This window comes from Alnus glutinosa, chromosome 12 (assembly GCF_958979055.1).
Source record: "Alnus glutinosa chromosome 12, dhAlnGlut1.1, whole genome shotgun sequence".
NCBI lineage: Eukaryota > Viridiplantae > Streptophyta > Magnoliopsida > Fagales > Betulaceae > Alnus > Alnus glutinosa.
The window spans coordinates 733,078-757,294 of NC_084897.1; the positions used below are offsets into that span (position 1 = coordinate 733,078).

Genomic DNA, 24,217 nt, shown 5'->3' on the forward strand with positions numbered 1-24,217 from the left:
ATATACAAAGTCTCATCTATGCAGTGGAACACATATACACATGTAGTCTAGATAGCAGAAAGCAAATCTATAAACACATCTGTTAATTACACAAAAGAGCTGTAACAATGTCTATCTATTTAAGGCTTCAACATGAGTTATTAATTACATATCAAGAGGATGGCTCATCAAATACATGTGTCACATGACACACGAGCCATATACAAAATAACTACAAAAGGGGACCTTCCAAATCCAACTCATCTACGACCTCAACAAAATGCCTCAATCATAGTATCCCAAGTAGTTTGCCACAAGGTCGTTGTCGACATCTGCGGTACCTGCAACCAAATGAACATCATCTATACGGTCGTAGTGTTAGCCACGTCCGTACAAGTGAAAGTATTAGTTCATCACCTCAGCAGTATAAAACTGAGGTCTCGGCAGTATAATACTCACTAAGTTTTCGTAATGAGTCAATCCTTTTATTTGTATCATACGTTTACAATAACAATTCCTATCAACATGATGCCTTTATTTTAAAATGTAGTGCATCTGATAGAGTAAACACTGGTACACATAATTTGAAAAGTATACCACTATATATATATATATATATATATATATATAGCAGTTGACTCAGCTATGCTCGTATACAAGCATTCCACAACTTCGAGGAACACAAGCATAGGTGCATCTCTAAGTATAAATCAAAGACCTCAAAGTTTAGTCATGCAAGTATACACATATCCCACAACTTCGGAGGATATAAGTATACAAACACATCCGATCCCGAAAGTCAACAACATCACATCTCAAACATACAAGCATATGTATATCTCACAACTTTGGATGACACAAGTATACTAGCACGTCAAGACATAACATCATTTATATAAAAATAATTGACATCATAACCTGGTCATACAAGCATACATATATCCCACAACTTCGGAGGACATAGGTATACAGGCACATCCAACTTAGACATCACTTAAATCATGTGCAATCTAGTCAGTATAAATATACATATGCTCATTCACATTATGACACATATGCATATTAATACATCTAGCTCAAATCCTAGAAAACATCATTAAATCTCATGTTGTGCAATGCAGTCACAATAATGGACTAACTTTGGTCCATATTAGCATCATACTTGTGAGACTAACTTTGGCCCATATTATTGTCATAATAGCAAGACTAACTTTGGCCCATATTATTCTTACGGAGAAAAACTTCGACTCCTTTCTCTTTTACAGATTTTACGGAGAAAACTTTGGCTCCTCATTGGTACCATTCAATAAAACCAAATGCACGCAATGCTACGAAATAAGAGAATAATACCTGTGACAACATTGGCAACATTCTCATAAGCTTTGACATTTTCCGGTGTAAGCATGTACACCCTTGCCTTAGCAGTTGGTCTAGGCTGATTATTGCTTGCTTGAGTCCCTTGGCTCTTTGCAGCCACTGTAGGACAATTTCTGACATGGTGGCCTGGCTTACCGCACCCAAAACACACACCCAATCTGCATGGCTCTGGGTGCTTTCTTCCACACTTACTACACTCAGTGACACTAAAGTTGGTCTGACTCACAGGAGCACCTTGACTCCCAAGAGGTTCAGAATCACTGCTAAAAGACTGTCTCTTCGATGGTGGGGGAGGAGAAGGAGTCCCCAATGAAAGTGATCGCCTCCTATTAACATAGTCAGTGGCCACTTCACGGGTCTCTTTCTCAGCCATGATGGCAATGTGCACCATCTCGACATAGTCAGTGACTTTGAGGAAAACAATCCTCTCACGAATTTGTGGTGACAAACCGTCGCGGAACTTTTCGGCCTTAGTCTCTTCATCGGGGATGAGGTGTGGGGCATACCTCAATAACTTCTGAAATTTAGTTGAGTATTCCTCAACTGTCATATTTCCCTGCTTTAGATCTTGGAAATCCCGTACACATTGTTGACTCTGTGCACGAGTAAGGAAACGGTCATTGAATTCTTTCTTGAAATGCTCCCACAAAATGGGAACTCCACATCCCAACTCTTCAGTAAGGACTGTTTTTCTGGCCTTCCACCAGTATTGGGCTTCGCCATTTAACTTCAGCCCGGCATAATAGACTTTTTGATCATCGGTGCACCTAAGTGCATCAGCAAAGTCCTCGAAGGTGGATATCCAATTGTCAGCTGCCAAGGGCTCTTCACTTCCATCAAACATAGGTGAGTTATGCATGAAGTTGGCCGATGAACAACCAACCGTGTTATAATGTTCGCCTTTTCCAGGCATTGCAGTTGTTATAGTTGTCATGAATTTGGTGAAAGTGGCCCAAAACTGAGCCAAGTCGGGCATTTGAGGAGGCGGAGGTGGAGGTAGAGGTGGAGGTGAAGGTGGTGGTGGAGGTGGAGGTGAGTCACCGCCATACAACTGCATTGCGCTTGAGGCTCTTGATATGCTTGGCTCATTTGTGGATTTTCGAGTATGTTTCCCTTTACGTTTTTTATCACCACCAACTCTTCCAGCACTAGGAGGTCTTTGATTTCCAAAAGAAAGGTTTTCTGAATTGCCGGCCGTCACGGGTTGGCTTAACTGAATGGGTTCAGAAACTGGGTATTGTGACGTTTCATGATTAGAGGTAAGGCAACCGTTAGCAAACTGTGATGACTCACCACTCGAAAGCGGGGGTCCTCCAGCAGAGAGGCTCGTCCAAAGCCATAGTGTCTTTGCTGCAGCAATAAGAGGCACAGACGCTTTCTGTGGCTGTGCTAGAAGAATATTATACTTCCTCATGCGCAGCTGATGGAGTGCATTAGAGAAATCCCTGTCACCAGAAATCAGCATAAAGTTCGCGGGAGCAAGGTTGTCGACTGCCCATAACAGCATGTCGACTAAAATCTTCTTGTCACTCGCATCTTTCACACCTGTTACACACATTCACATGTCAATGAAAACAAATACACTTCGAAAAAACATCGCAATCTAATCTTGTAGTCCATCAATAAGTTTGTGAGAGTTGGCCAAAAAAAAAAATCGTGGATAGAGATAAATATTCAAAGTTATTTGCATCACAGGGTTCATAGACGAATGGAAGTGCAATTAACAATTCTTGAAAACACGAAGCAAACAAAACGTGAGCTTCTGTACGGCAAGAAAAGGAATAAATTTAACTAACGCCTACTAATCAAAACTAGTATTCACATAAATAAGAGTAAAATACCAAATCTTCCTTAAGTTCAATAATCTTCACCGAACACAGCGAAAACAAACCAAATTCTTAGTAAAAAAAGAGTGAAAAATTGAATCAAAAATCAAAGACGAAAGATTACCGCAATCGCGGAACACAAAATCTCAACCCTAATTCGCAAAATTAGGGTTCATTCATAGACGAAACGGAAGCGCAGTTGGGAAGTTTCCGATGAACCAATAAACGAACACGAAACACGAGACCTAAAAACAAACAAGCGGAGCTAAAATCTAAACCAACAAATAAACAGCCACATCCATCGACAACAAAGCGGCAGAAAAGCTAAATCAAAAAACACTCACAGCAGATCTTTTAGAATCCAAAATCACACACAAAAAAAAAAAAAAAAAAAAGCGACGCAGAAATCGCAGATCTGAGAGAATCCGCCAAAAGTATCGCGATGGGGTTAGAGAAAGAAGGGTACCGGCGGGGACGTGGTAGAGGGCGATGCCGGTACTGGAGAGCGCGTGCTGGATGGAGGCCGGGATGCCGTGGGTGTCGCCGTAGGCGGAGATGGAGAGGGCCCCGCAGTAGTTCATCTTCACGAGCGCCGAGCTTATGTTCTGCGCGATCACGTTTGGGTCGCACCCCTTTGGCACCGGGCAGTTCTCTATGTCCCACCACACCGACGTCTTCGCCCCCACGTACTGCGCCTCCGCCATCGACGACGTCGTTCCGTTCACATCCCCAACCATCCTCGCGCGCAATTAATTATTATATTACAGCATCAATCAATCAATCACTCGCTCGATTCCACAATTCTCTCTCTCTCTCTCTCTCTCTCTCTCTCTCTCTCTCTCTCTCTTTTCTTTAACATATAAATTGAATTGAACGGCGATTCTTCGCTTCTCTACCGCCGTGTCTGTTTTGGAGTCTCTGCAACTACTTCGTCTAACCCCTTTTTTTGTTCTTTGTTTTTGAGAGTTGGCTGCTTCGTCTAAAACCTAGGGTGCGCCCAAAAGAGGACCATCGTCTAATGGGCGGACCCACGGGAAGACCTCCGTTCGGAATACGGCGGCGTATTCGATGTTCCTGATTTAGGAAGCGTTTGATGTTAAAATTTTGTAGATAAAAAGTAAGATTTTAAATTAAAATTTAAAAAATTATATTTTTAAAAAATTACAATTTGAAAATATAAAAAATTATTTTTTTAAATTGTAAGCAATAGGATGTTTTTTAAAAATATAAAATTTTAAAAAGCTAACTTGTAATTTTGTTAAACGCTTAACTGCGTTTTTAAAAATTATTTTTTCAAATCACAAACTCAAACGGTCACAGGGATGAAATTAGAAGTTCTTATGGGCATGGGCTAATAGCCAAAAAAAAAAATTGGTAGGGGCCAAGTAAGCTAGATTTTTATTTTTACCTTATATATATTTTTATTTTTTTATTTTTTTTCCCACCTTATAATTTTTTTTTTTAGGAAATTTGGGAGGGGGGCCATGGCCCTTGCCAGCCCCCCTCCCTCCGTCCCTGCAAACGGACCCTTAATCAATTATAGACCCCTCGTTTACTTGTTAGATCTGCGAATATATCTAAAATACACTTAATATTAAATTTTGATATTGTTCATACCATTTACCATTAATATTATACACCCTACCCTAGTATTAATTTCACATTATACTCTACTATTTTGTATTAATATTTTGATTTTATTTTTATTGTAGTTTTTGAATAATGTTAAAAGTCAATTTTTTGTCATTATGGTATTCTTCTAAAAATAAAGATTACTTTTTGTAACTTTTGTGTCCCTCCTATTTTTTTTTAAAAAAAAATTTAAATTATTAGTAACGTAACAAATTGGCATATCACTAAATAGTAACGTTATTATGACACATTACAAATTTAATTACAAATTAGATGAAATTTTCAATTTTTTGTTTTGGATTTTTAACGGTTAAGACTGCCTGCCAAAACTTTCTTTAAGATTAGTAATTGGAACATATACTAGATTAGTAATTGGAACATATATCCTGTGTCTTGTCCGTTGGTGTGTCGTACTCTTCAATTAAAGTAGGAATATTGCTTTTTTTATTATTATTATTTGGGATAATTTCACAAAATGATGTCAAATTATACGTCGATATTGAACTAACAAATGTCTTAAACTTGGGTATTCAAATTTTCAAACGTCTCACTTAAAAATATTCCATTTAGATTTGCTGTTAAATTAAAGTACCCAAAATATCGTAATTTTTTTTAGGGAAAAAAAAAAAGAAGAAAAAAAATTCTAGGATCTAAGTATTGATCATAGTTTAATAGAATTTGTACAAATACCGATCCATAAATCTTTGAAAAATTTTATAATTTTTTTTAAAAAAAATAAACACAGGTATTTTAAAAAAATTTACAGAATTTAACAATAAATCCTAACAGAGTATCCTTAAGTCAGACGTTTGAAAACTTGAATACTCCAATTTGATATATTTGCCAATTTAATACACTTATTTCAAGACAGCATATAATTCAATAGTCTTTTGTGAAATTATCACTTTTTAAAGAGAGGTACATCGATAATAAAGATGCCTTCGTTGGATATGAACTTCATAAGAAACCTCTCCCAAAACTCTCCTTTGGTTCCTTTATTCTCCCTACCGAACAAGAAAAAACTTTCATCGACCCTCCATTTTCCTTCCTACCAATTTTCACCTCTACCAAATAGATACTTCACCAACTTAACCAAATCTAGGGTTTTGGATGAGACTAAACCTTGATCCCGTGCTCAAACTATGCTATAAGGCAAATTAGCATATAGTCGTATATAAAGATGCTATGTGAAAAAATATTATATTCCCAAATTCAAGGAAAGAAAAATGTATACTTTGACTAGCTGCTCTCTGCAATTTTTTCTCTGCTCCTAGGCCGTATAGCTGCTCCTAAGCCAGCGCCTCCCAAGATGAGACATCCTTGAAAGGAGGAATTAACCCAGATTCTTCATCCACATCTGAATCACGAGCGCAGATCCATTCCATCCATTCATTCAGCCACTTCTATTGTTTTGATTGCCACTTGGGGACATATAAATCAGATGCCTTCTCCATCTTCAACTACTGCAACATAGGAAACAAAAAGAAGAGAACACGATAATCACTTGAAAAATAGCCAACCGTTCCAGAACTACTTCGGCACAAGATAATTTTTTTTTTTATAAGTAATCGAGATATCATTAAAAGCGAAAGACACCCTATACACATAAAAAGTATACAAAAGAAACCACCTAATTAATAGGAGCAAAAAGAACAAGAAAATCATAAAAACTAATTATCAAAACGAAAAGCAAAAACAGCTGTAAAAAAATACATAATATTGAAGAAAAAAGACTTAATTTTGGCACAAGATAATTACTTCTCCCTTACTAAAAAGTGATCTTTCCTTTTACTAAAAATAAAATAAATATGGTTCCCACAACTTAATCTGCCCTCTTGAAGGAACTTGCCAAAGGTAAAGCAGTTCAATCAGATGGCTACAGTTCCAGAGTGGATGCAAAAAATGGAGGTAGCAAGCTTAAGATTATGTGCTTGCTCCTAGGCAATAACCCTTTAAACATTGAAAAATGTCCAAAATGAGGTTCTTCACAAGGACAGATATCAGATTTTTACGATGGCCATCTGTAAAATGGTTACTGCATACTCACCTCAAATGTTGAGGAAAAGTTTTCAACATATCTAAGAATAAGACCTAAATGAAAAAGGGAATAAATACTAATCAACCTAAAATATGATAAGAATAGCCGAGAATATCGACCTTTACTGCTCTATCTGGGAGACTCTCGGAAGAAATTTGAGATGCACGAGTATCCCTGACCTTCAAGTAGTTATACATGACAACACCACAGAGAGCTGCAGAAAGACACAATTATAGTAGACGTTCAATATCAATTCAAAAGTTTTAAGTTAAAACTAATGACCGACCAATTTTTACCTATCGCATAACCAATTATATTAAGCACAGTGATCACAGACTCGGGAAATAGAACAGTTGAAAGGGCAATGAGAATCCAGTCTTTCAAAACTCCGGCAACACGGATAGTTACAGCTCCGGTTCTACCAATTACCAAGAAAATCGAGAAGTTCAAAGCTAGAGCACAAAGTGCATTTGAGAAGAATATCCAGAAATTGAATTGAATCTGTGAGACATCCATTACAGGCTTCTCCAGAAAATACCAAGGAACAAACAAAAAGACAAAGCTGCACATGACAGAGGATGAGAATGAGTAATTCAGCCAAACAGCATAAAAATTATAATTTTACCCACAGATTGCATATCAATTGATTTATCTGGAATCATATCAGCAATAAATTTTAGTTTTCTTTTCCAATACACCCCAAAATGTTCTTTTCCAGAATGTAGTTGCTAGATTGGCTTTCCTCTAAGTTCAAATAAAAAACTACGCATCCCAAAGGACAATGCATGAGAAGAGCACTATTTAAGAGTGTCGCAAGGAAATTGCCGAATCCTACCATTCTCAACATAATAGTAAAGTCTTAGATGATAGGTGGAACAAATCAAAACCACATAGGATAAAATACCATCAATAAATCATAAAAAAAAAAAAGTCAGAACCACCAGATAACAATTCATCATAAAAGTTATTTAACAGCGTATAAATACACTGATACAAATGAGTGATTTAAGTTCAAGAAACTGCAAAGAGCCAAAAGAATGCCAAGAATGACATAAAAGTAGTTGATGCTTCGACCTATTAGCTTTAGTTGGTTGAACTCTTTTCTCTCACTCCTGCTCAACCAAAAAAACCCTTGGTCCTCTTTTCTGAGAACGCCTAGTGGAGGAGGGTGACCTCCCTCCTCCCTCCTCTTCCGGTTCCATTCTAATCTAGGTCCTTCAGTGTTTTTCCTTCTTCTTTTTGGTCTTCTTGTTTTGGTTTTGTCTCCCTCCTGCCTCCTCTTCCGGTTCCATTCTAATCTAGGTCCTTTAGTGTTTTTCCTTCTTCTTTTTGGTCTTCTTGTTTTGGGTTTGTCTACATCGTGGAGTAGATCTACAGTGGTTGGGTCTCATTCTCCGCACACACGCATTGCCTGAGGCCTCGCCGGCTTGCTCTTGTCTACCGTCGTCGTCTCTTCAGTGGGTGGCCGTCGCACCGGTGTTGCGTGGCTGTTTTGGTTCTTCAGCTTCTTGGGTTGTAGATCTATGGCGTTTGGGTCCTCCTCTCCGTGCACGTGCCTCACCAAGGGTCTCTCTGTCGTGTTCCGACTCTTCTCCCCCGTCGTCGCAACTGCGGATGGCCGCCACACGCCGTTCCGGCGAGCACGGCTACGAGCATGTCTGAAGCTTGGGGGTTAAATCTACGGTTTCTGGGGCCTTTTCACCATGCACGCGCCTCACGGCTGGCTTCCCCGGCTGTTTTCGCGCCCTCCGATGGCTGCGCCGCTCCAGTGGCACGTGCCACCATTTTTTTTTTCCCTATATTTCTGGCATTTCCTTTGTATTTTGGATTTGTTCTTTGGGTGTCTCTCTAGGGTTTTGGGTTTATTTGGGTTTTTTTTTTTTTTTTTTTTTTGGGGGGGGGGGGGGGGGGGGTTGTTCGGGGTTTCTGGTGGATTTTGGGGGGTTTGTTGGGCTGTGGTGTTTTCGGGGCTGGTTTGGGTGTTCGACGAGGGTTTTTACTGTTTTTTGGGTTTTGGGTGTTCGACGAGGGCTTTGCTTGGGTCAGGTCGGTGTTGAGGCTTTTGTTTCTTGTATACTCCGTGTGTACTAGGAGCGCCTTACGTTGTTATTTATAAAATCTGCTCTTACTTATCAAAAAAAAAATGACATAAAAGTCGTTAGGAGGGACACGATTGTCAAGGATGTAATAAAGATTGAAGACTATGGCTTTAAGTAACTGAATTGCAAAATAGGATTCATGAATTCCCCAATTAGTTGGGGTTTGAGGCCTAATAGGACCGTGTTATTTCAGAACCACCAGATAAGTACCATTAATGCCTGAATCAACATGTAAAACTCAAAAATAGAACAATAATTTAAAGGTTCCAAATATGTGAGAATAAGATACCTGCACGGTGCTATGTAATATAAGCTAGTGATAGGATTTAGAGTTAATCCCTTCTTCTGTAGAAGAACTTGTGTTAAGACCAGCCTGAGAGCTTCACCAAACATTCCCATGACCTGATAAGTTGTACCCAACACATTAAAATGAATTTCCCCGTACGAGGAAACGACGACTCCAACACTGACCAGCACCATGTTCAAGAACACATCATACTTTAATTTGTCAATGCCACAGACAACTGCAGTGAGGAATGTCGCCACTGGCACTGTGAAAAAATCCAAATTTTTTATATGTTTAGAGATTTAGTATTTTCCAAGGCATACAAATAATATACAAATAAACAGAATATTAACATACTTAGGGCTTTAAGCATCTGGATGAAGGCCACAGAAATGTAAAGATAAGCAGTGTTGCCAAACCTGTATAGACACAGGGAATGCATTAAAGATTTGGAATATAAAACTCAACATGTGAAAGCCACGCCATTGTGGATATGGAAATCGCAACCTTCATATTGAGAGCACTATTAATCTTGATAAATCTACATTATGGTGCAAAAACAACAAATCAATAACATATTAGGGGATCAAAAGTATGAAAACTGCTAAAACCTAAACAGGAACATATCTAAGAGGCTTACTAGTGATCATATTCAATTGCCTTCAAGAAAAAAATATGTAGATCATAAAACAGTTGATAGTTAGAACGTGGCCCATTAAATTCTACATTGAATGTAGATTTTAATAGCTGCACAGAAAGAAGATACATGTCCCACGCCACAATAGCAAAAGAGGGAAGGATCATTTTCACAACCCAAATAAGTTCAAGCAAGCATTAATCCCAACTAAATTGGGGTTAATGAAGATGAAACCAAAAGTTCTTCTCCAATAAAAAGTACTAATATCTACCTACTAAAATTGACAAAAATAAATATTATCCCAAGCCTTTCTGCATAACGATAGTTGGGACAAGCTCAGGTGAGTGTTTAATTTCAATGTTACATAGAACAACAGTAGAATAACAAGCTAATATCCTACAATTTACTTCTTCTTGTCTAAACCTAGGTAAAAAAAAAAAATGCCTCAAGATAGCCTCCTGGAATTTTCCCCAGATATATCAGGGAATAACATGAACATACGTTCATGTTGCATATCACGGAATTTTCCCCAGCCTTTGCTTAAGATGGATAAGAATAATTGGATTCAAGCTAGAAGTCTAAATTCTACAATATAAGTCACTTACCATAAACTGGATGCGAAGAAGGCACTTATAGGAATGACACATGTTGCATATCTGCAAAGCCTGGAAAGTTACTGAAGGGCAGAAAGTTTTGACAATGAAAAAGAATCAAGTGCATGCAACAAGCTTACATTTTGAATGTCATTTTAATCGGAGAAACAACCTGCAATTAAAGAAATCAAAATGTTTGACCACTGCAGAGTAGTATTGAGGGAAAAACATTGCAGGAAAGAAAAGGTATACCAAGGCAGAGAGTACAAATCAAAGATGGGAGTAGAAAGTGAAAGAAGAAAAGGGATGAGACCCAATCAAAGAAAAACATATTGGAAAGTTCGAACAGTTATCAATCATCATTTATCCCCTCATAGCCCCTCCTTAAAATTAATATCTTTTAGGTGGGGCCGAATCAAGGTTTTAATTTAGTACATCTGTGTACCTATCTTCCTTTTTCATGTCATAGAATAATCATTTCTTCTCATGTCTATAAGCAACACTTCATAGGATCTCAACCTAATTTAAAACTGAAGAGAAGAAAAGAAAAGAATTAAAAATAAAAGATCTACAAAGGAAGAAAGACATAAATCAGAACTCGAGCCAACTCCACTCAACTAAGTCTTAATCCCAATCTACTAGTGTCGGAAACGTGTTTTGAGAATTAGTTTATGACATTGTTGATACATTGAGGTCAGCTCATAGCTTGTTAAAGACAAGAACTTGCGCAAGTATTGTACTCTTTTATATCAAATCTTCCAATCTGACAATTAATAATCTCTATAAATTTTAGTTGTAAAAAATCATACGATGTACAGTGATTCCGAATGCAGTGAGATGGGAATGAAATCAAGAGAACACATCTCACATTCTTGTTGCCACCCATTAAAGCTATAGTTGTTTCAGCGACTCCTGTGTCCATTAGACTACTCAGGGTGAGTCTATCACATAAGATTTTCAACAGATTTTTTTTTTCTAACGTCCTTTTAATCATCAAAAAAAGAATGGTCCATAGTAACAAACTCAGTGAAGAGAAGACAGAAGAAAGTGAAGGCATCACAAGATCAAAAAAGGGTCTTACCTTGAAAACACGGATGAGAAAGAATGCAACCGCACCAGAAAATCCCATATGAATCATGGTGAGGGTTATTGGATATGGAAAATTGAAGTACTTTGTTGAGAGAACCCACTGCAGATGAGTGAAAATCAGGTAACATTCATTACTTAATCTTTCAGATGGAAATCAGGATTAAAGTATAAAAGAAACCAAAAGAAGCTGAAAAATAGCCGTGGTTCAGGTGACAGATTATACTGCGAACGCCTAACCTTGTTGTACAAAATAACCCCTGATGAAAGCAATATATAGACTAGAAGATAAATGTAAGTCAACAAGTGCTGCCTGCTTATCATTGTCCCTGGTATACGAGTCCTACAAAAACCCTTCAACAAACAACCCCTTGCTCGCCAAGCATCATCAATGAATACAAGCTTTTCAACAAAAAATTAGGGCACGCGACATGAAATCCCCCATAAAAAGTGGTCCGATTCTCCCGTTTAATCAGAGAATTCCCCTGTTCACCAATGATTATCAACATGCCAATTATTAATACGAATGCAATGTCACAGAGATTTCGACATTCATATCACTAAAACTAGCAAAAGGGTGACATGGGACACTTCTTTTCAACTTTTTTATCAAACGCAAATCAAGCAACACGATCATTATATGACTAGTAAACAAATCATTTTCTCTTTGTCGAGTGACACATTTCTGTACAGCTACAATACAGAACTTTGAAGCGCTTTCAGCAAACCAATTTTCAACTAAAAACACTAAACATTACAGATGCATTTCAGCAACTCAGATCATAAGCTAACCAAGAATAGAAATTAGTCGCAGTACTAAAAAATTCCACAAAAGAAATTGCTAACTATTCGCCAAAATTAGAAAAATTTACTACACGCAATTTTTTTGTCCTAAATTTCTCACAATTACATTGACAAACAATTCCAATTTTTTTGTGAAATTTAAAGCATGAAAACTGAACGGAAACAAATAGAAATGTGATTTACACACGCAGTCAGAAGTGCGAATCTGATTCGAAAGAGACAATGGCGGACTTCACAGAGAGAGAGAGAGATAGGTAGTGAGGCAGAGAGATTTGGAGGGACAAGAAATCCGCTACGCGCACTTATTTAGCGTGTTTCTTTTATAGACCCCGCGGAGGAAGACGACGTCGTGTATGTAAATCTAGATATTCCAAAAACGTCGCCGTCGCCAGGGGCTTTGACATCACTAATTGCGGTAAGCTTTTTTGTCAAGTCCTCCTTTCACAAGAGTCTAGAGAGAGAGGCTAAGCGCGTGAAAGGATTAATTACGAGAACTGCCTGTCAACAACACATTTTCCTTACTTCCAAAAAATTAAAAAAAAATAAAAAAAAAAACTACACATTTTCCTTTGTGGTTGGGGTTGGTTTGATAAAGTTTTGATTTATGTTTTGGGTTTTGAAAATAATTTTAATAGAGGTAAAAATTTAGAATTAATTTTATGGGAGCCGTATTTGAAAAAATTATCGTACACGGTTTTTAAAAGAAAATTTATTTGGTAAAATTTTGAAAAGTATTTCTGAAATACAAAATCTAATAAATATTTCTGAAAAGTATTTTTTTTTTTAATATATATATATATATATATTGTTTTTCATTTTGTTACATGTAACAAGGTAGTCTCCGCACTTTAAAAAAAAAAATGAACATGTGTTTACCTCCCCACCTTAATAAAAAAAGAAAAAGGGTACATGTTTGGTTATTTTTTTAAAGTTGTTTGTGTTTTATTTTTTGAGAAGTGTTAAAAATAGCTTTATGGTTTATTTTGAAAAGTGTGTTAGTAGTGGCACTGGTAGGAGTTAGAGGTGTACAAATGGTTATAACTGTCGGTTATTGACTAAAACTGCTAACAGTTTAGGCGGAAGCGATTATTTTTATAACTGCAGGTTAGCGGCGGTTGTATAACCGCTTTTTAATTTGGGTTTTTGGCCAGTTTTAGTTCAGGTTTTAACTCCAAAGTTCAAAATAGTAACAAGTCCAAGTTCAAATACAAATACAAATCTAAAACATAACAAATCCAAATAACCAAATACAAACAAATCTAAAACCCAAACATTACAAATCTAAAATTATATATTATAAGCAGTTAGCGATTATTAACCACTTTTTTCAAACCCTATAACTGCTAACTGCCTCCGCCTAGGCGGTTAGCAATTATTTATAACTTATTTTGAAATCGGTTAGCGGTTTTAAAGCTATTATAACCGTTCCGTTTGTACATCCGTAATATGAGCCATATGTAAAAACCCGTTATGCGAAGAGTTTTCAGCATTTGAAAAAATAATAATAATAAGCTTTTTTTCACAACTTTACAAATTACTTGTCTTTTTTTTTTTTTCTTTTTTCTTTTTTTTTTTTAATTTTTAAAGATAAGCATTAGCTTGGCCTAACTCTGATGTCTCATTCACCAGATGTTGCTCTTTAAACGATTGATGGCACAAGGAATTTAGAAGGAACGAATTAAATTGTTTATTAGAGTCAGCATGGCTGCTTACCATGTGTGCACTCTTTTGAGTTGAGGCTGAAATCCTTGTAAACCAATTTATTATTATTATTAGTATAGAGAGAGAGAGAAAGAGAGAGAGAGAGAGAGAGAGAGAGAGAGAGCAAAAATTACGGGAGGGACTTTCCCACTATTTAAGGGAATACACAGATTGGGTTGAGAGAATATAGGAATGCGATCAAAGAAGTTTATGATTGCGGCTCATTTTGCCTACATTGTGGGGACAAAGTGTTATCTTCTTAGCTTCTAGTCAGAGAGAGTTGGGATTGAGGATAGAGTGTTGAAAATAATGAAGGAGATCTTCCAAACAGAGATGAGACCCGATTGAGAGAGGGCAATGATCACTACGATAGAGTCTCCTTCGGTAATAAACTTTTTGGGTGCAAAAGGACAGCCGATCAAGAAGCAAGAAAGGAAGCCCATGCCTCTCCCGTATTGGGTCGAAAGGGGGGAAATGATGGCCGAAGCTTGTAAAATTAGACCTTTAAAATCTCAAACAGACAGCAACTTGAAAAGAGAAACCATCTCAAATAGCCGTGTCGAAGTTAATCTTGAGTGTGCCGGGGGGGTGGGGGGTGGAGGCATCCATCATTAATATTGGATGAGGAAATAAGATTTCTAATTCAAATGCCAATTATCGTGAATAAATAATAAAAATGTGTTTGACGTCATTCTTTTACATATCTCTTTTGCAAATCTACCATTAAATTAGTGAAATCCACATTATGTGTCATACACTCAATGGTGAATTTGCTCATCTCTTGCATAAAGATAAACAAAAAATATGTAAAAAAATGAAACCAAACATTTCTCCTTTCATTTTAGAGTAGTAGATATGTGATAGCTCACGCATGCCAACCAACTTCATTTGCCGAGTGGACCAGCTAATAGCTATTCTTTAGCTTTTACGTTTCCTTGACCACAGGTTTTCGTTCTAAAGAGCAACCCCACTAGAGTGCCAATAACGATTTAGCAACCCTCTTGTGGGCCTGTGGCAATCATTTTAGGGGAAAGGAAAGAATCGAAAATAGAGGCCAAAAGAAAATCAAGAGTAATTCAGATGGGAGGAAAAGCAGCCCCACAAATTATGAACAATTCAAGTGTAAATAATGGAAGCATATGTCAACCTTGTTCAAACAATTTACCAACACTTACTGAAACAATCCATTCGATATATTTGCATTACTCACATGAGTGCACAAATGCACACGCTCGTGACAGAGAAGTTTACAAGCTTGGTGTTTCACCGGCGTGTCCAGGCCGGGCATTTAACAGTGGCTGGAGGGCTTTGACTACAATGCTCATATTTGGCCGGAAGTCAGATTCATATTGCACACACAAGGCAGCAACAGCAGCCATCTGTAAATCAAGACAAGCAAAGGACTTGCTATATTAGATGGTTTTGGGGTCAAAAAAGGATTTGAAGTGATAGATATTTTGACTCATATTCTGATTCCACCCCTCTTCAGCCACCATGACCTCTATCAAACGAATGAAAAGAATAGAAGTTTTACTCTATCTAACCACCTGGACAACTCTTGTTATGAGTTATTCCTCACATCTCCTAGCTGCACGTCTGCCAAATGCATGCCGCTTCTTTTCAACCCCCACCCTCCCCCCCCCCCCCCCACCAAAAAAAAAAACACTGAATTCCCCAAACACCAAACTACAAACAAACCCATTCAAAAAAAGAAAAGAAAAAGAAATTGGTATTTAAAAGTCAAAAAGTGGAGTCGGAGCAAGTACCTTTGCAACAGCCTTGGGAGGATACTCTCCACTGAGTCTTGTATCAACACACTGCCTAACCTTGTCTTCACTAAGTTTTGGTGTAGCCTAACACATGTCAAAACCTTACTGTAATCAGCTTGGTTGCACGGACAAAATATTTTATGTCTAAAGATGTAATAAAAGAGTAACACAATTTAGTACCCATGTAACTAAACTCTGCTGCCCACGTGGTAATGTATGATCAACAGGCTTTCGCCCTGTCAAAAGTTCAAGCAAGACAACACCAAAGCTGTATACATCACTCTTGGCATTCAACTGTCCAGTCATTGCATACCTGCCAACCACAAGTACAAAATGACAAATGTATGGTGCTCAAGGAATACAGTCTCACATCAAGCTTTAAATATTGGAAAACTTCACCGGTTCAAGCTGATGCCCAGTTTAATTGCCAAAAAGGCAAGTAATAGACTTGCAACCTTTTTTTTTAAGTCTGATTGGCCTTGGTAAAAAGGCCAAGTATTCATTTGTCAGAAAATATCTCAGCAAGCAAAAGAATCACTAATTGATTTAGATAATGCAATGCATATCATGGTCATTCAGTGAAATCTTTGGCAGCGAATTTCATGTGCCGTTAAGTTGATTAGATTCCCTCATGACCTTATATCATACTTAATACAAAAAAAAAAAAAAAAAAAAAGAAGAAGAAAGAAGAAAGAAAAAAAAAAACAAAAAAGGTATTAGATAAAACAAACATGATGCATCCATAAATTGCTTACTCAGGTGCATGATAACCAAAGGTTCCAAGAACACGGGTGGAATGAAGACGTGCAGCCATATCAGGAGCTTGATTTGACAAATCAAAGTCCGCAATCTTAGCAACATCATCATCAAAGATTAGAACATTGCTCGACTTGATGTCACGATGGATTATGTGAGGATTGGCCTTTTCATGCAAGTACTCAAGCCCTTTTGCGGCCCCTACAGCAATTTTTACTCTCTGTGCCCATGAAAGAACAGGACCAGGCTGTGCTCCTTTAACGCCCTTTCTCCCTGCATAAAAATTGAATAATAAGTAGAATACTAAGACAACTCTAAAACTGTGAATATAGCACCTCACAATTATACTTACTGCATCTACAAGAAATGAATTTAAACTGTGAAATTAAATAAGAAATGCCTTCAGCATATAATGTAAGCCAATATATGAACCCAGATAATGCAGCTAAAAACAATAAACATATCATCAGGTTTTCAGCCTTTTACAGTTGCAGTTCAATTTCACATACCATGTAGAATATCATGAAGAGAACCATTAGACGCAAACTCATAGGCAAGAATCCGGGAGTTCCCATCAACACAGTAGCCAAGCAATTGAACAAAATTATCATGCTTCAGCCTTGATACCATAGAAACCTGTAAATTCAAACATTAATTGACATGTAAATCTTAACTTATTTCATTGACATGGCAAAAATAGTAAGTTACAGTTGCCTAAACCTGGGCTAGAAATTCATCGTCAAGTTGTTTGCTGGCATCTAACTTCTTGATTGCTGCAGGCTGCGCACTTTTAAGAACCCCATGATATACCCTTCCATATGAGCCCTCTCCAATCAAAGTATTTGTCCCAAAGTTATCTGTAACTTCCTTTAGTTCATCCACTGGTATAGCAGGAACTTCAATGGGCTGAACTTTCACAGTTTGTGCACCCTTGGGTGCAGTTTCCGATGAATGATAGCCTCCATCATTTCCTACAGGATAGGATTCAAGTCAGATTACAATAATAAAAACAGTAACCTAACAAACACACACAAAGAACATAAAAGTAAAATACCAAAAAGAAAAGGACAAAAAAAAATACAACAAAGAGTTTGTATGTGAACGCTACATGTCTGTGTGTGTGTGTAAAGTGAAAATGGATATAAGCACCAAAAACTCATACAGCTTAAGCCTCCAACCAATCTGGCTAGTGCATTTCAGAAAGGATAGAAATTTCTCACAAACTGGGTTGTAGGAGTTCGTACAACTCAGCCTCTAAAAAGTGACATGTATCTATTAAGCATGTGAGAAACGCATGCTATTAAAAAAAAAAAAAAAAAAAGAGTAATGCTACATGTCCTCCATGTGTCCCTTGGCTTTTAAAATCATCATTAGATCAAATTCCAATAGAGATCTATCCCAAATTCAATAGTGATTTTAAAAGTCATATCAATTTTGAGGGATACAAGAGAAACACAAGGAAGACATGTAGTATTACTCAAAAAAATATGTTTCTAACATGCCAAATGACACATGTCACTTTTTTAGAGGTTGAGTTGTAGGAATTCCTACAACCCATTTTGAAGAAAATTTCTGTCATTTAAGAAACTAGTTTGATCTAAATGTTGATTATATAGATGTAAAACAGCCATACATTACATAGTTACATGAATTAATTCAGTCATGATGCAACAGCTGTAGTTTGGCCCACAGAATTACCTGCTGAACTTTTCACCACATATGGACCTCCATTGTCAGCAGCTTTACGAACATCATCTTCTTCACAACAACCAAAGCAGCTCATGATTCTTTTCCTCAAGAGTACTCCTGTCTGATAAAAAAGTAGCATTTTAAATAAACAAAGCAGCAACTCTAACTTTTACGCATAAAATATATAGGAGGGGAAAAGATAGAACAGACCAGCTAAGTGCTTCATGAGATGATGAACAGCATACAAAAGAACCATTTCAAAAAGGAAAAAGAAACAAAGAAATAGCAATCTAAAATTTTCTTTGTTCACTTCCTTCATCTTTTTTAAATAAGTAATTCATTAAAAAATAAACACACAAAAACATATTGGGCTTCCTGTATCTTTGAGGCACATCAGTGTCATTCCCCATTTCAGGTCAGACTCCCCATTATCCTACGACATATAGCTCCCTATATGAGAAAATTTATCATTTGCAAGAGGAAGAAGTGAAAATAGATGAACCATATGCACCTATGTGAAGCTAAATGAGAAGCAAGAAATACATGTAACAAATCTAAGTAGCTGGGATTCTAGGATCTATTGAGCTAAATCAAACCGAGTTGTGCGAGAACAACATTTAAGAACTATCTTCCGAAGACTAAAAGTGATCTTATTAAGAATTCTCGTTAACCAATGTTACAATATAATTCGCTACACTCTTAGCATTCCCAATCAAACCCAACTAATCCATGCCCATAGATGACAAAACTTATTTAATAAACACTTTATTTTCTATCTATAACAAACAATCTGGTGAAGTCTTTTGCAAGGGCATGCAAATAACGACTCAAAATTCCAGGTGCATTCAATCTTTCTGACCCCATAATTGCAAATCCACCTCAGTAGCGAAATCGTATTCCCACCTCCGCTCAAATTGACACATGTTTAAACATGTGAAATTCTGCAAGAATAAATGCGTTACACAAGCTCATAAACAACTCTACAACGAAATTCCTTTAACCAAACCCAAAGATAGCATGCATGTAATCACATTTACAACAACGTTCCTTACATTCTCGGCACGGCAAATCTGAGTAACACTGCACAAATATCTAGTGATATTTTCCCAACTTCTAATTCATATCAATTCAACACAAACCATATCCACCATAAAATTTGACAACACAGCCACCTCCCCAGTCCCACATGGTTACTTCAACTCCAGAATTTAGTCAGAGAAAGGAAATCTTTTGCACATTACAGTTCAAATCATTTCACTTTTGCATCACCGAGTGATATCATCCAATCAAGCCACTTCGGCTATCATACACACAGATGCAGCAGATCAAAACCAATCACCGCCAAAAATCAGAGCTAAACAAATATAAACAAAAAGCAAATACAGCGAAACTAGTAAAAGAAAAAAAAAACAGATCAATTACAGGCTTACATAACAGCACAAACATTGCGTTTCTTACTCAGAATTTCTTCATCCACCAAATTCAAAGTCAAAATCACTAACAAACTGACTACGAAAACAAAGAGAAACTGAAATTCGGAGAGTTACAGAGACCGATCGGTACCTGAAATCAGAGATAGGGCAAGAGCTCTGTGTGCGCTTGAAATCAGTGTGTGTGTGAGAGATCTGAGCTCCGAAGCCGGCGAAGGGTGCGCAGGATATGCCGAGATGAGTGCGCAGGATAAAGCGCCTCAGATTGCCCAGCCTTGTCTAGCTTTCAGACCCTTTTTGATTCCTAAAAACAATTGACTCCAATTTGTACGTATTATTACTGGGATTTCTGCTAATACAAGTTACAACCACTTATACTTTGCTTAATTTTTATTTTATTTTATTTTTTTTCTATTTTTAAATTTTGTTTTAGTGTTAGCTAGCCAGACTTGACTACTCAAACAAGTTGAATCTTGTAAGAATTTTTGGGTACGTGTCAGGGACTGATTGGTCTGAAGTTGAGAGGTTTGGGGAGATTTTTCTGACTACTAATGCTAAGTAATCAGTCTACCTCACTCTTATTACATTAGGGATTAAAAAGTAAAACTCCGTGCTGAGTCAGTTTACGTAACACTTACGAAAATAAAATATAAATTATTACATAAATTTATAAAGAATTGGTAATATTTTTTAAATAGTATTTTTTTTTTATTTGAAAAGTATTTTAATCTCATAAAAAGATGAAAATAGATTTTAGTGTCTTCTGTTTAATCGTTTGTTATTTTTTGTTTTGGAAAAAAAAAAAAAAAAGGAATTCTTTTTTTTTTTTTAATTACGACGAAATTGATTGAAAAATAATGTAGTGCTACTATTCACATGTGATTAGTCAATTGCGGATTCCCGTGTGAACGAATGAGTGATGATTTGACTTTTGTTAATGAAGCTGAGACCTTAGAGGAGAAAGTCAGACTCTAGAAGTGTGTTTGTCGATTCATCATCAACGAATTTGACCAAGTTCAAACTGTTAATCGATTACTTTGGGTCTTTTCGTAAAATTTTCTAAGAAAATCCTTTTCCTTTTTCAATCGCTGATTTTTTTTTATTAAAAAAAAAAAATTAGTTAATCAAAAGTAGATTTTCAGATATGATCCCACAATTAACACACTCTTTAAAATAAAATAAAAACTTTCAAAACCCAAAACACATATCAAAATTTTACCAAATGGGCCCTTTGATTCCGAAAAATGACTAACTAAATTGTATTATTAGAAATGGAAAACGTTTTATTCCAAACTAAGAAGAAAAAAAATTACTTATTTTAATTCAATCTATTAAATTGCATGCGTTCTTAAAGCATATGATTCTCACATATATTTTTATAATGCATGCGATTCACACTCTATTAATCCTATAAAAAATGTACGTGATAATTGTATGACTAGGTGTCAATTTGATATTTTAAGATGGAAAAATTCATTTCAATCAAATCACATGTGATCTCACAGATCCAATGATAAGTTTGTCCATCTCTTGTATGACTAAAACGGCCGTTACCGGTTTTTAGATAAACACTAATAATATATACATATTATTTCGCTTCTAAGGTTTCATCCTGCCATCTTTTTAATCTTATTGCCCTAATGCCGCACACAACATCTCATTCCGCATCCTCTCGTCTCTCTCATTTTTCTCATATGTAGTCTTTGTTGGAAAGAAAGAAAAAAATCTAAAGTTAGTTGTGATTATCTCGTCAATTTTGTTTGATAAAAAAAATATATTTTTAGCATTACTCTTAACTGAAATAATAGGTGAATTACATAAATAAATTTGAACTTCAAACCTTTGCTTTGATAATGCTAATATTTGCAAATTGCAAGCTAACTACATCACTCCCCCCCTCCCTTTTATTGCCCATAATTTTTTTTAAAAAAAAAAAAAAAGAAAAGAAAAAAGAAAACGGCGTATTGCACCAGCTTAGAGAGAGAGAGAGAGAATTCACGATGCCTAGTTTTGTGGTCTGTTGCAATTTTTGTCACTCATTGTGGTTGAATGTCTTTATTAGAAGAATAATGCAATGTGTTATTCCCACATGAAAGGAATCACTACTTCTCATTTTTTTTAGAGAAATAATTATTTTTTATTTTAGAGCTATTTTCAAAATTAAGAAATTAACCAAACAACAACCAAATATCTAAACAGACCCTAATGATGACACATCAGTAATTACTGCAGCGTTAACTTAAACGTACGGAAACATCATCATCTACGAGACCTCCCATTTGATTTGCCGTTGTGCAATTAGGTGGGTGGTGGTCCTCGTGGATACGGATTGTTCAACCTATATATATATATATATATATATATATGAGAAATGTTAAAAAAAAATACCAGTTACACAATTAGTTATATACTAGTTACACATCATCCCCTTCACATAGAGTGGAGTCCACAACAGTAGTACGTAACTGATGTGTTTCTTACACCCCTATGTATACACACATGGGACCCTTTTATACGACAATATCTAGATTAAGACATTAGTATTTTGTAATTTGCAATTATATACGTGTTAAAAATAAAATAATACATAACGGAAGGAACTATTCGATACCTTTTATGTATCGAAATAAATTTGATCTTACGTAATTGTTCCACGTGCTTTGTTCTTGAATTATTCTCTCGGTAGTAAAGCATACTACTGGAGCAATACCCATATAATCTACAATCTAAATAAATGCTTTCTACAAATTCATAAAACGAGAGAGAGAGAGAGAGAGAGAGAGAGAGAGAGAGAGAGAGAGAGAGAGAGAGAGAGAGAGAGAGAGAGAGAGAGAGAGAGAGAGAGAGAGAGATACAAACACGTGCCGACATGCTGCCATACGTTTTTTCCATAGACATTTTTCTGTCTCGTATATATATATATTATTTTTTTGAAGGGTTCTATCTCATATATTGGTTACCTTTTTCATGAAGAGAAGTGATTAGTGCACAACGGCATTACACAATTTGTGTACAACACAAGATACATGGGGTGGGACCCATGTGGTGGGCCCACTCATATGACTCTCACTCCATGTATCTTGTGTTGTGCACAAATTGTACAATGCTGATGTACAATAATATTTTCCCTAAGCGTAAAGCGTTTGGCAAAAGCATCTTAAGTAACTGCCCATTGTGACGTCACTTCAATTTCTACAATACGTATGTCAAACGACATGTTCATGTATAGGAATCATATAGTGTCCAAACTCTAAACCACACTATTATATGTATATAGGGGTGAGCAAAAACCCACATCCCCCGCCCCAACCCGCATCCCTGCCCCTAAAAATACGGGTTTTAGTGTTTTTTTAAAGGGTACGGGTTGGATTTTAACCAACCCGTGCGGGGCGGGGCACAGGTTTTAGTGTTTTTTTTTTCTCGGATCCCCGCCTCGCCCCGCATAAAAAAAATAATAATAATAAATAAAATGCCTTAACCCTAAATCCCTAAACACTTCTTCTGTGCCGCACCCCTCCTCCCCTCCTCATTTTTCTTTTCTTTTCTTCGTCTTCTAGAGACTTCTTCACGATTTCCTGCATCTGCCTCGTTCTTCTTTAGTTCTTTCGTTCTTCTTCAGTTCTTCCCATTTCTTCTTTGGGAAGAGATGACCATGGAGCCCCGTTTTTCTTCAGTTTTTTTCATTCTTCTTTAGTTATTCCCATATCTTCTTCAAAGAAGAGATGATCATGGAGAGCTTGATAGGCCTAGCCGAGTCGCCAGTCCTGTGGAGACGTCATGAAACTCCAGATCAGGGTTGACGAGGAGACCGAGAACGGCAAGAATATCGTCGACGCTCGCTTCAAGACCGGTATTGAATGATTCCCCTCTGACCTCTCATCCTTTTTTGTGATTTGTTTGAATCCTGGCTTTTGTGATTTGTTTGAATCTGATTTTCTTGTTTGGTTCCTGAGAAAATCTGGCTTTGGTTTGATTTCTCATGTATCTAAGAATTAAACCCGCATATCCCTGCACAACCCGTACCCCCCCGCCCCGCATCACCCTGCTCCACACGGGTTCTCCCTATTTTGTGCTGTTTGCGGGTGTGATTTTCGCAACCCGCATGGGTGAGGGGCAGTGCCAAAAAATGGGCATCCCCGCCCCCTACCTCATGCTCAGCCCTATATGTATATACTTGAAGCTTCATTATCTTAACATAAGATATATAAATTCTGTATAAATGTATAATCTTGTCAGGTAGGAGGGGATCTAAACACAAACTAAGCATGTTTCATATTTTTTTTCATAGTCCTGCCACCTCCCACTGCATTAATATGCAAAAACAAATGTTATATGACAAAGTCTAATAGCCATTATATATATATATATATATATATTGTTTTTTTTTTTCAAGAGTTACTAAACCTTGTCACATCAGCTTTACAGGATATTTGTGACATATTTGTGTGTAACATTACTCATGCTATAACTCACATTTTTATACTACAATTATATCATAATAATGACTAATACTAC

The 24,217-nt window shown here is 36.7% G+C and overlaps 3 protein-coding genes across 5 annotated transcripts; all 3 read right to left on the reverse strand.

Annotated features, from left to right (window-relative positions):
• Window positions 1-100: 100 nt before the first annotated feature.
• LOC133851364 (uncharacterized) lies at window positions 101-4,235 on the reverse strand. The gene is made up of 3 exons (XM_062287748.1): window positions 3,649-4,235; window positions 1,330-2,901; window positions 101-341 (listed from the first exon to the last, which is right to left on the reverse strand). Exons 1-3 carry the CDS (start codon window positions 3,917-3,919, stop codon window positions 265-267), a joined length of 1,920 nt encoding a protein of 639 aa, XP_062143732.1. The 5' UTR covers window positions 3,920-4,235; the 3' UTR covers window positions 101-264.
• Window positions 4,236-5,946: 1,711 nt separating this feature from the next.
• Window positions 5,947-12,702, reverse strand: LOC133851144 (probable sugar phosphate/phosphate translocator At1g48230). Of its 2 annotated transcripts, none has more exons than XM_062287455.1 (10): window positions 12,545-12,702; window positions 11,794-12,038; window positions 11,549-11,656; window positions 10,608-10,639; window positions 10,480-10,530; window positions 9,595-9,656; window positions 9,241-9,502; window positions 7,149-7,270; window positions 6,972-7,066; window positions 5,947-6,277 (listed from the first exon to the last, which is right to left on the reverse strand). In XM_062287455.1, the coding sequence occupies exons 2-10, from the start codon at window positions 11,875-11,877 to the stop codon at window positions 6,275-6,277; spliced, it is 819 nt and encodes a 272-aa protein (XP_062143439.1). In that variant the 5' UTR covers window positions 11,878-12,038; window positions 12,545-12,702; the 3' UTR covers window positions 5,947-6,274. The 2 variants fall into 2 exon arrangements, with proteins under 2 accessions (XP_062143439.1, XP_062143438.1); XM_062287454.1 differs by having other exon boundaries at window positions 7,149-7,414.
• Window positions 12,703-15,139: 2,437 nt separating this feature from the next.
• On the reverse strand, window positions 15,140-20,046 carry LOC133851143 (pto-interacting protein 1-like). 2 transcript variants are annotated; one of them, XM_062287453.1, is made up of 9 exons: window positions 19,836-20,046; window positions 19,132-19,213; window positions 18,282-18,393; window positions 17,304-17,554; window positions 17,093-17,219; window positions 16,583-16,856; window positions 16,008-16,140; window positions 15,825-15,911; window positions 15,140-15,437 (listed from the first exon to the last, which is right to left on the reverse strand). In XM_062287453.1, the coding sequence occupies exons 3-9, from the start codon at window positions 18,364-18,366 to the stop codon at window positions 15,306-15,308; spliced, it is 1,089 nt and encodes a 362-aa protein (XP_062143437.1). In that variant the 5' UTR covers window positions 18,367-18,393; window positions 19,132-19,213; window positions 19,836-20,046; the 3' UTR covers window positions 15,140-15,305. The 2 variants fall into 2 exon arrangements, with proteins under 2 accessions (XP_062143437.1, XP_062143436.1); XM_062287452.1 differs by lacking the exon at window positions 19,132-19,213 and having other exon boundaries at window positions 19,836-20,045.
• Between the last annotated feature and the right edge of the window lie 4,171 nt (window positions 20,047-24,217).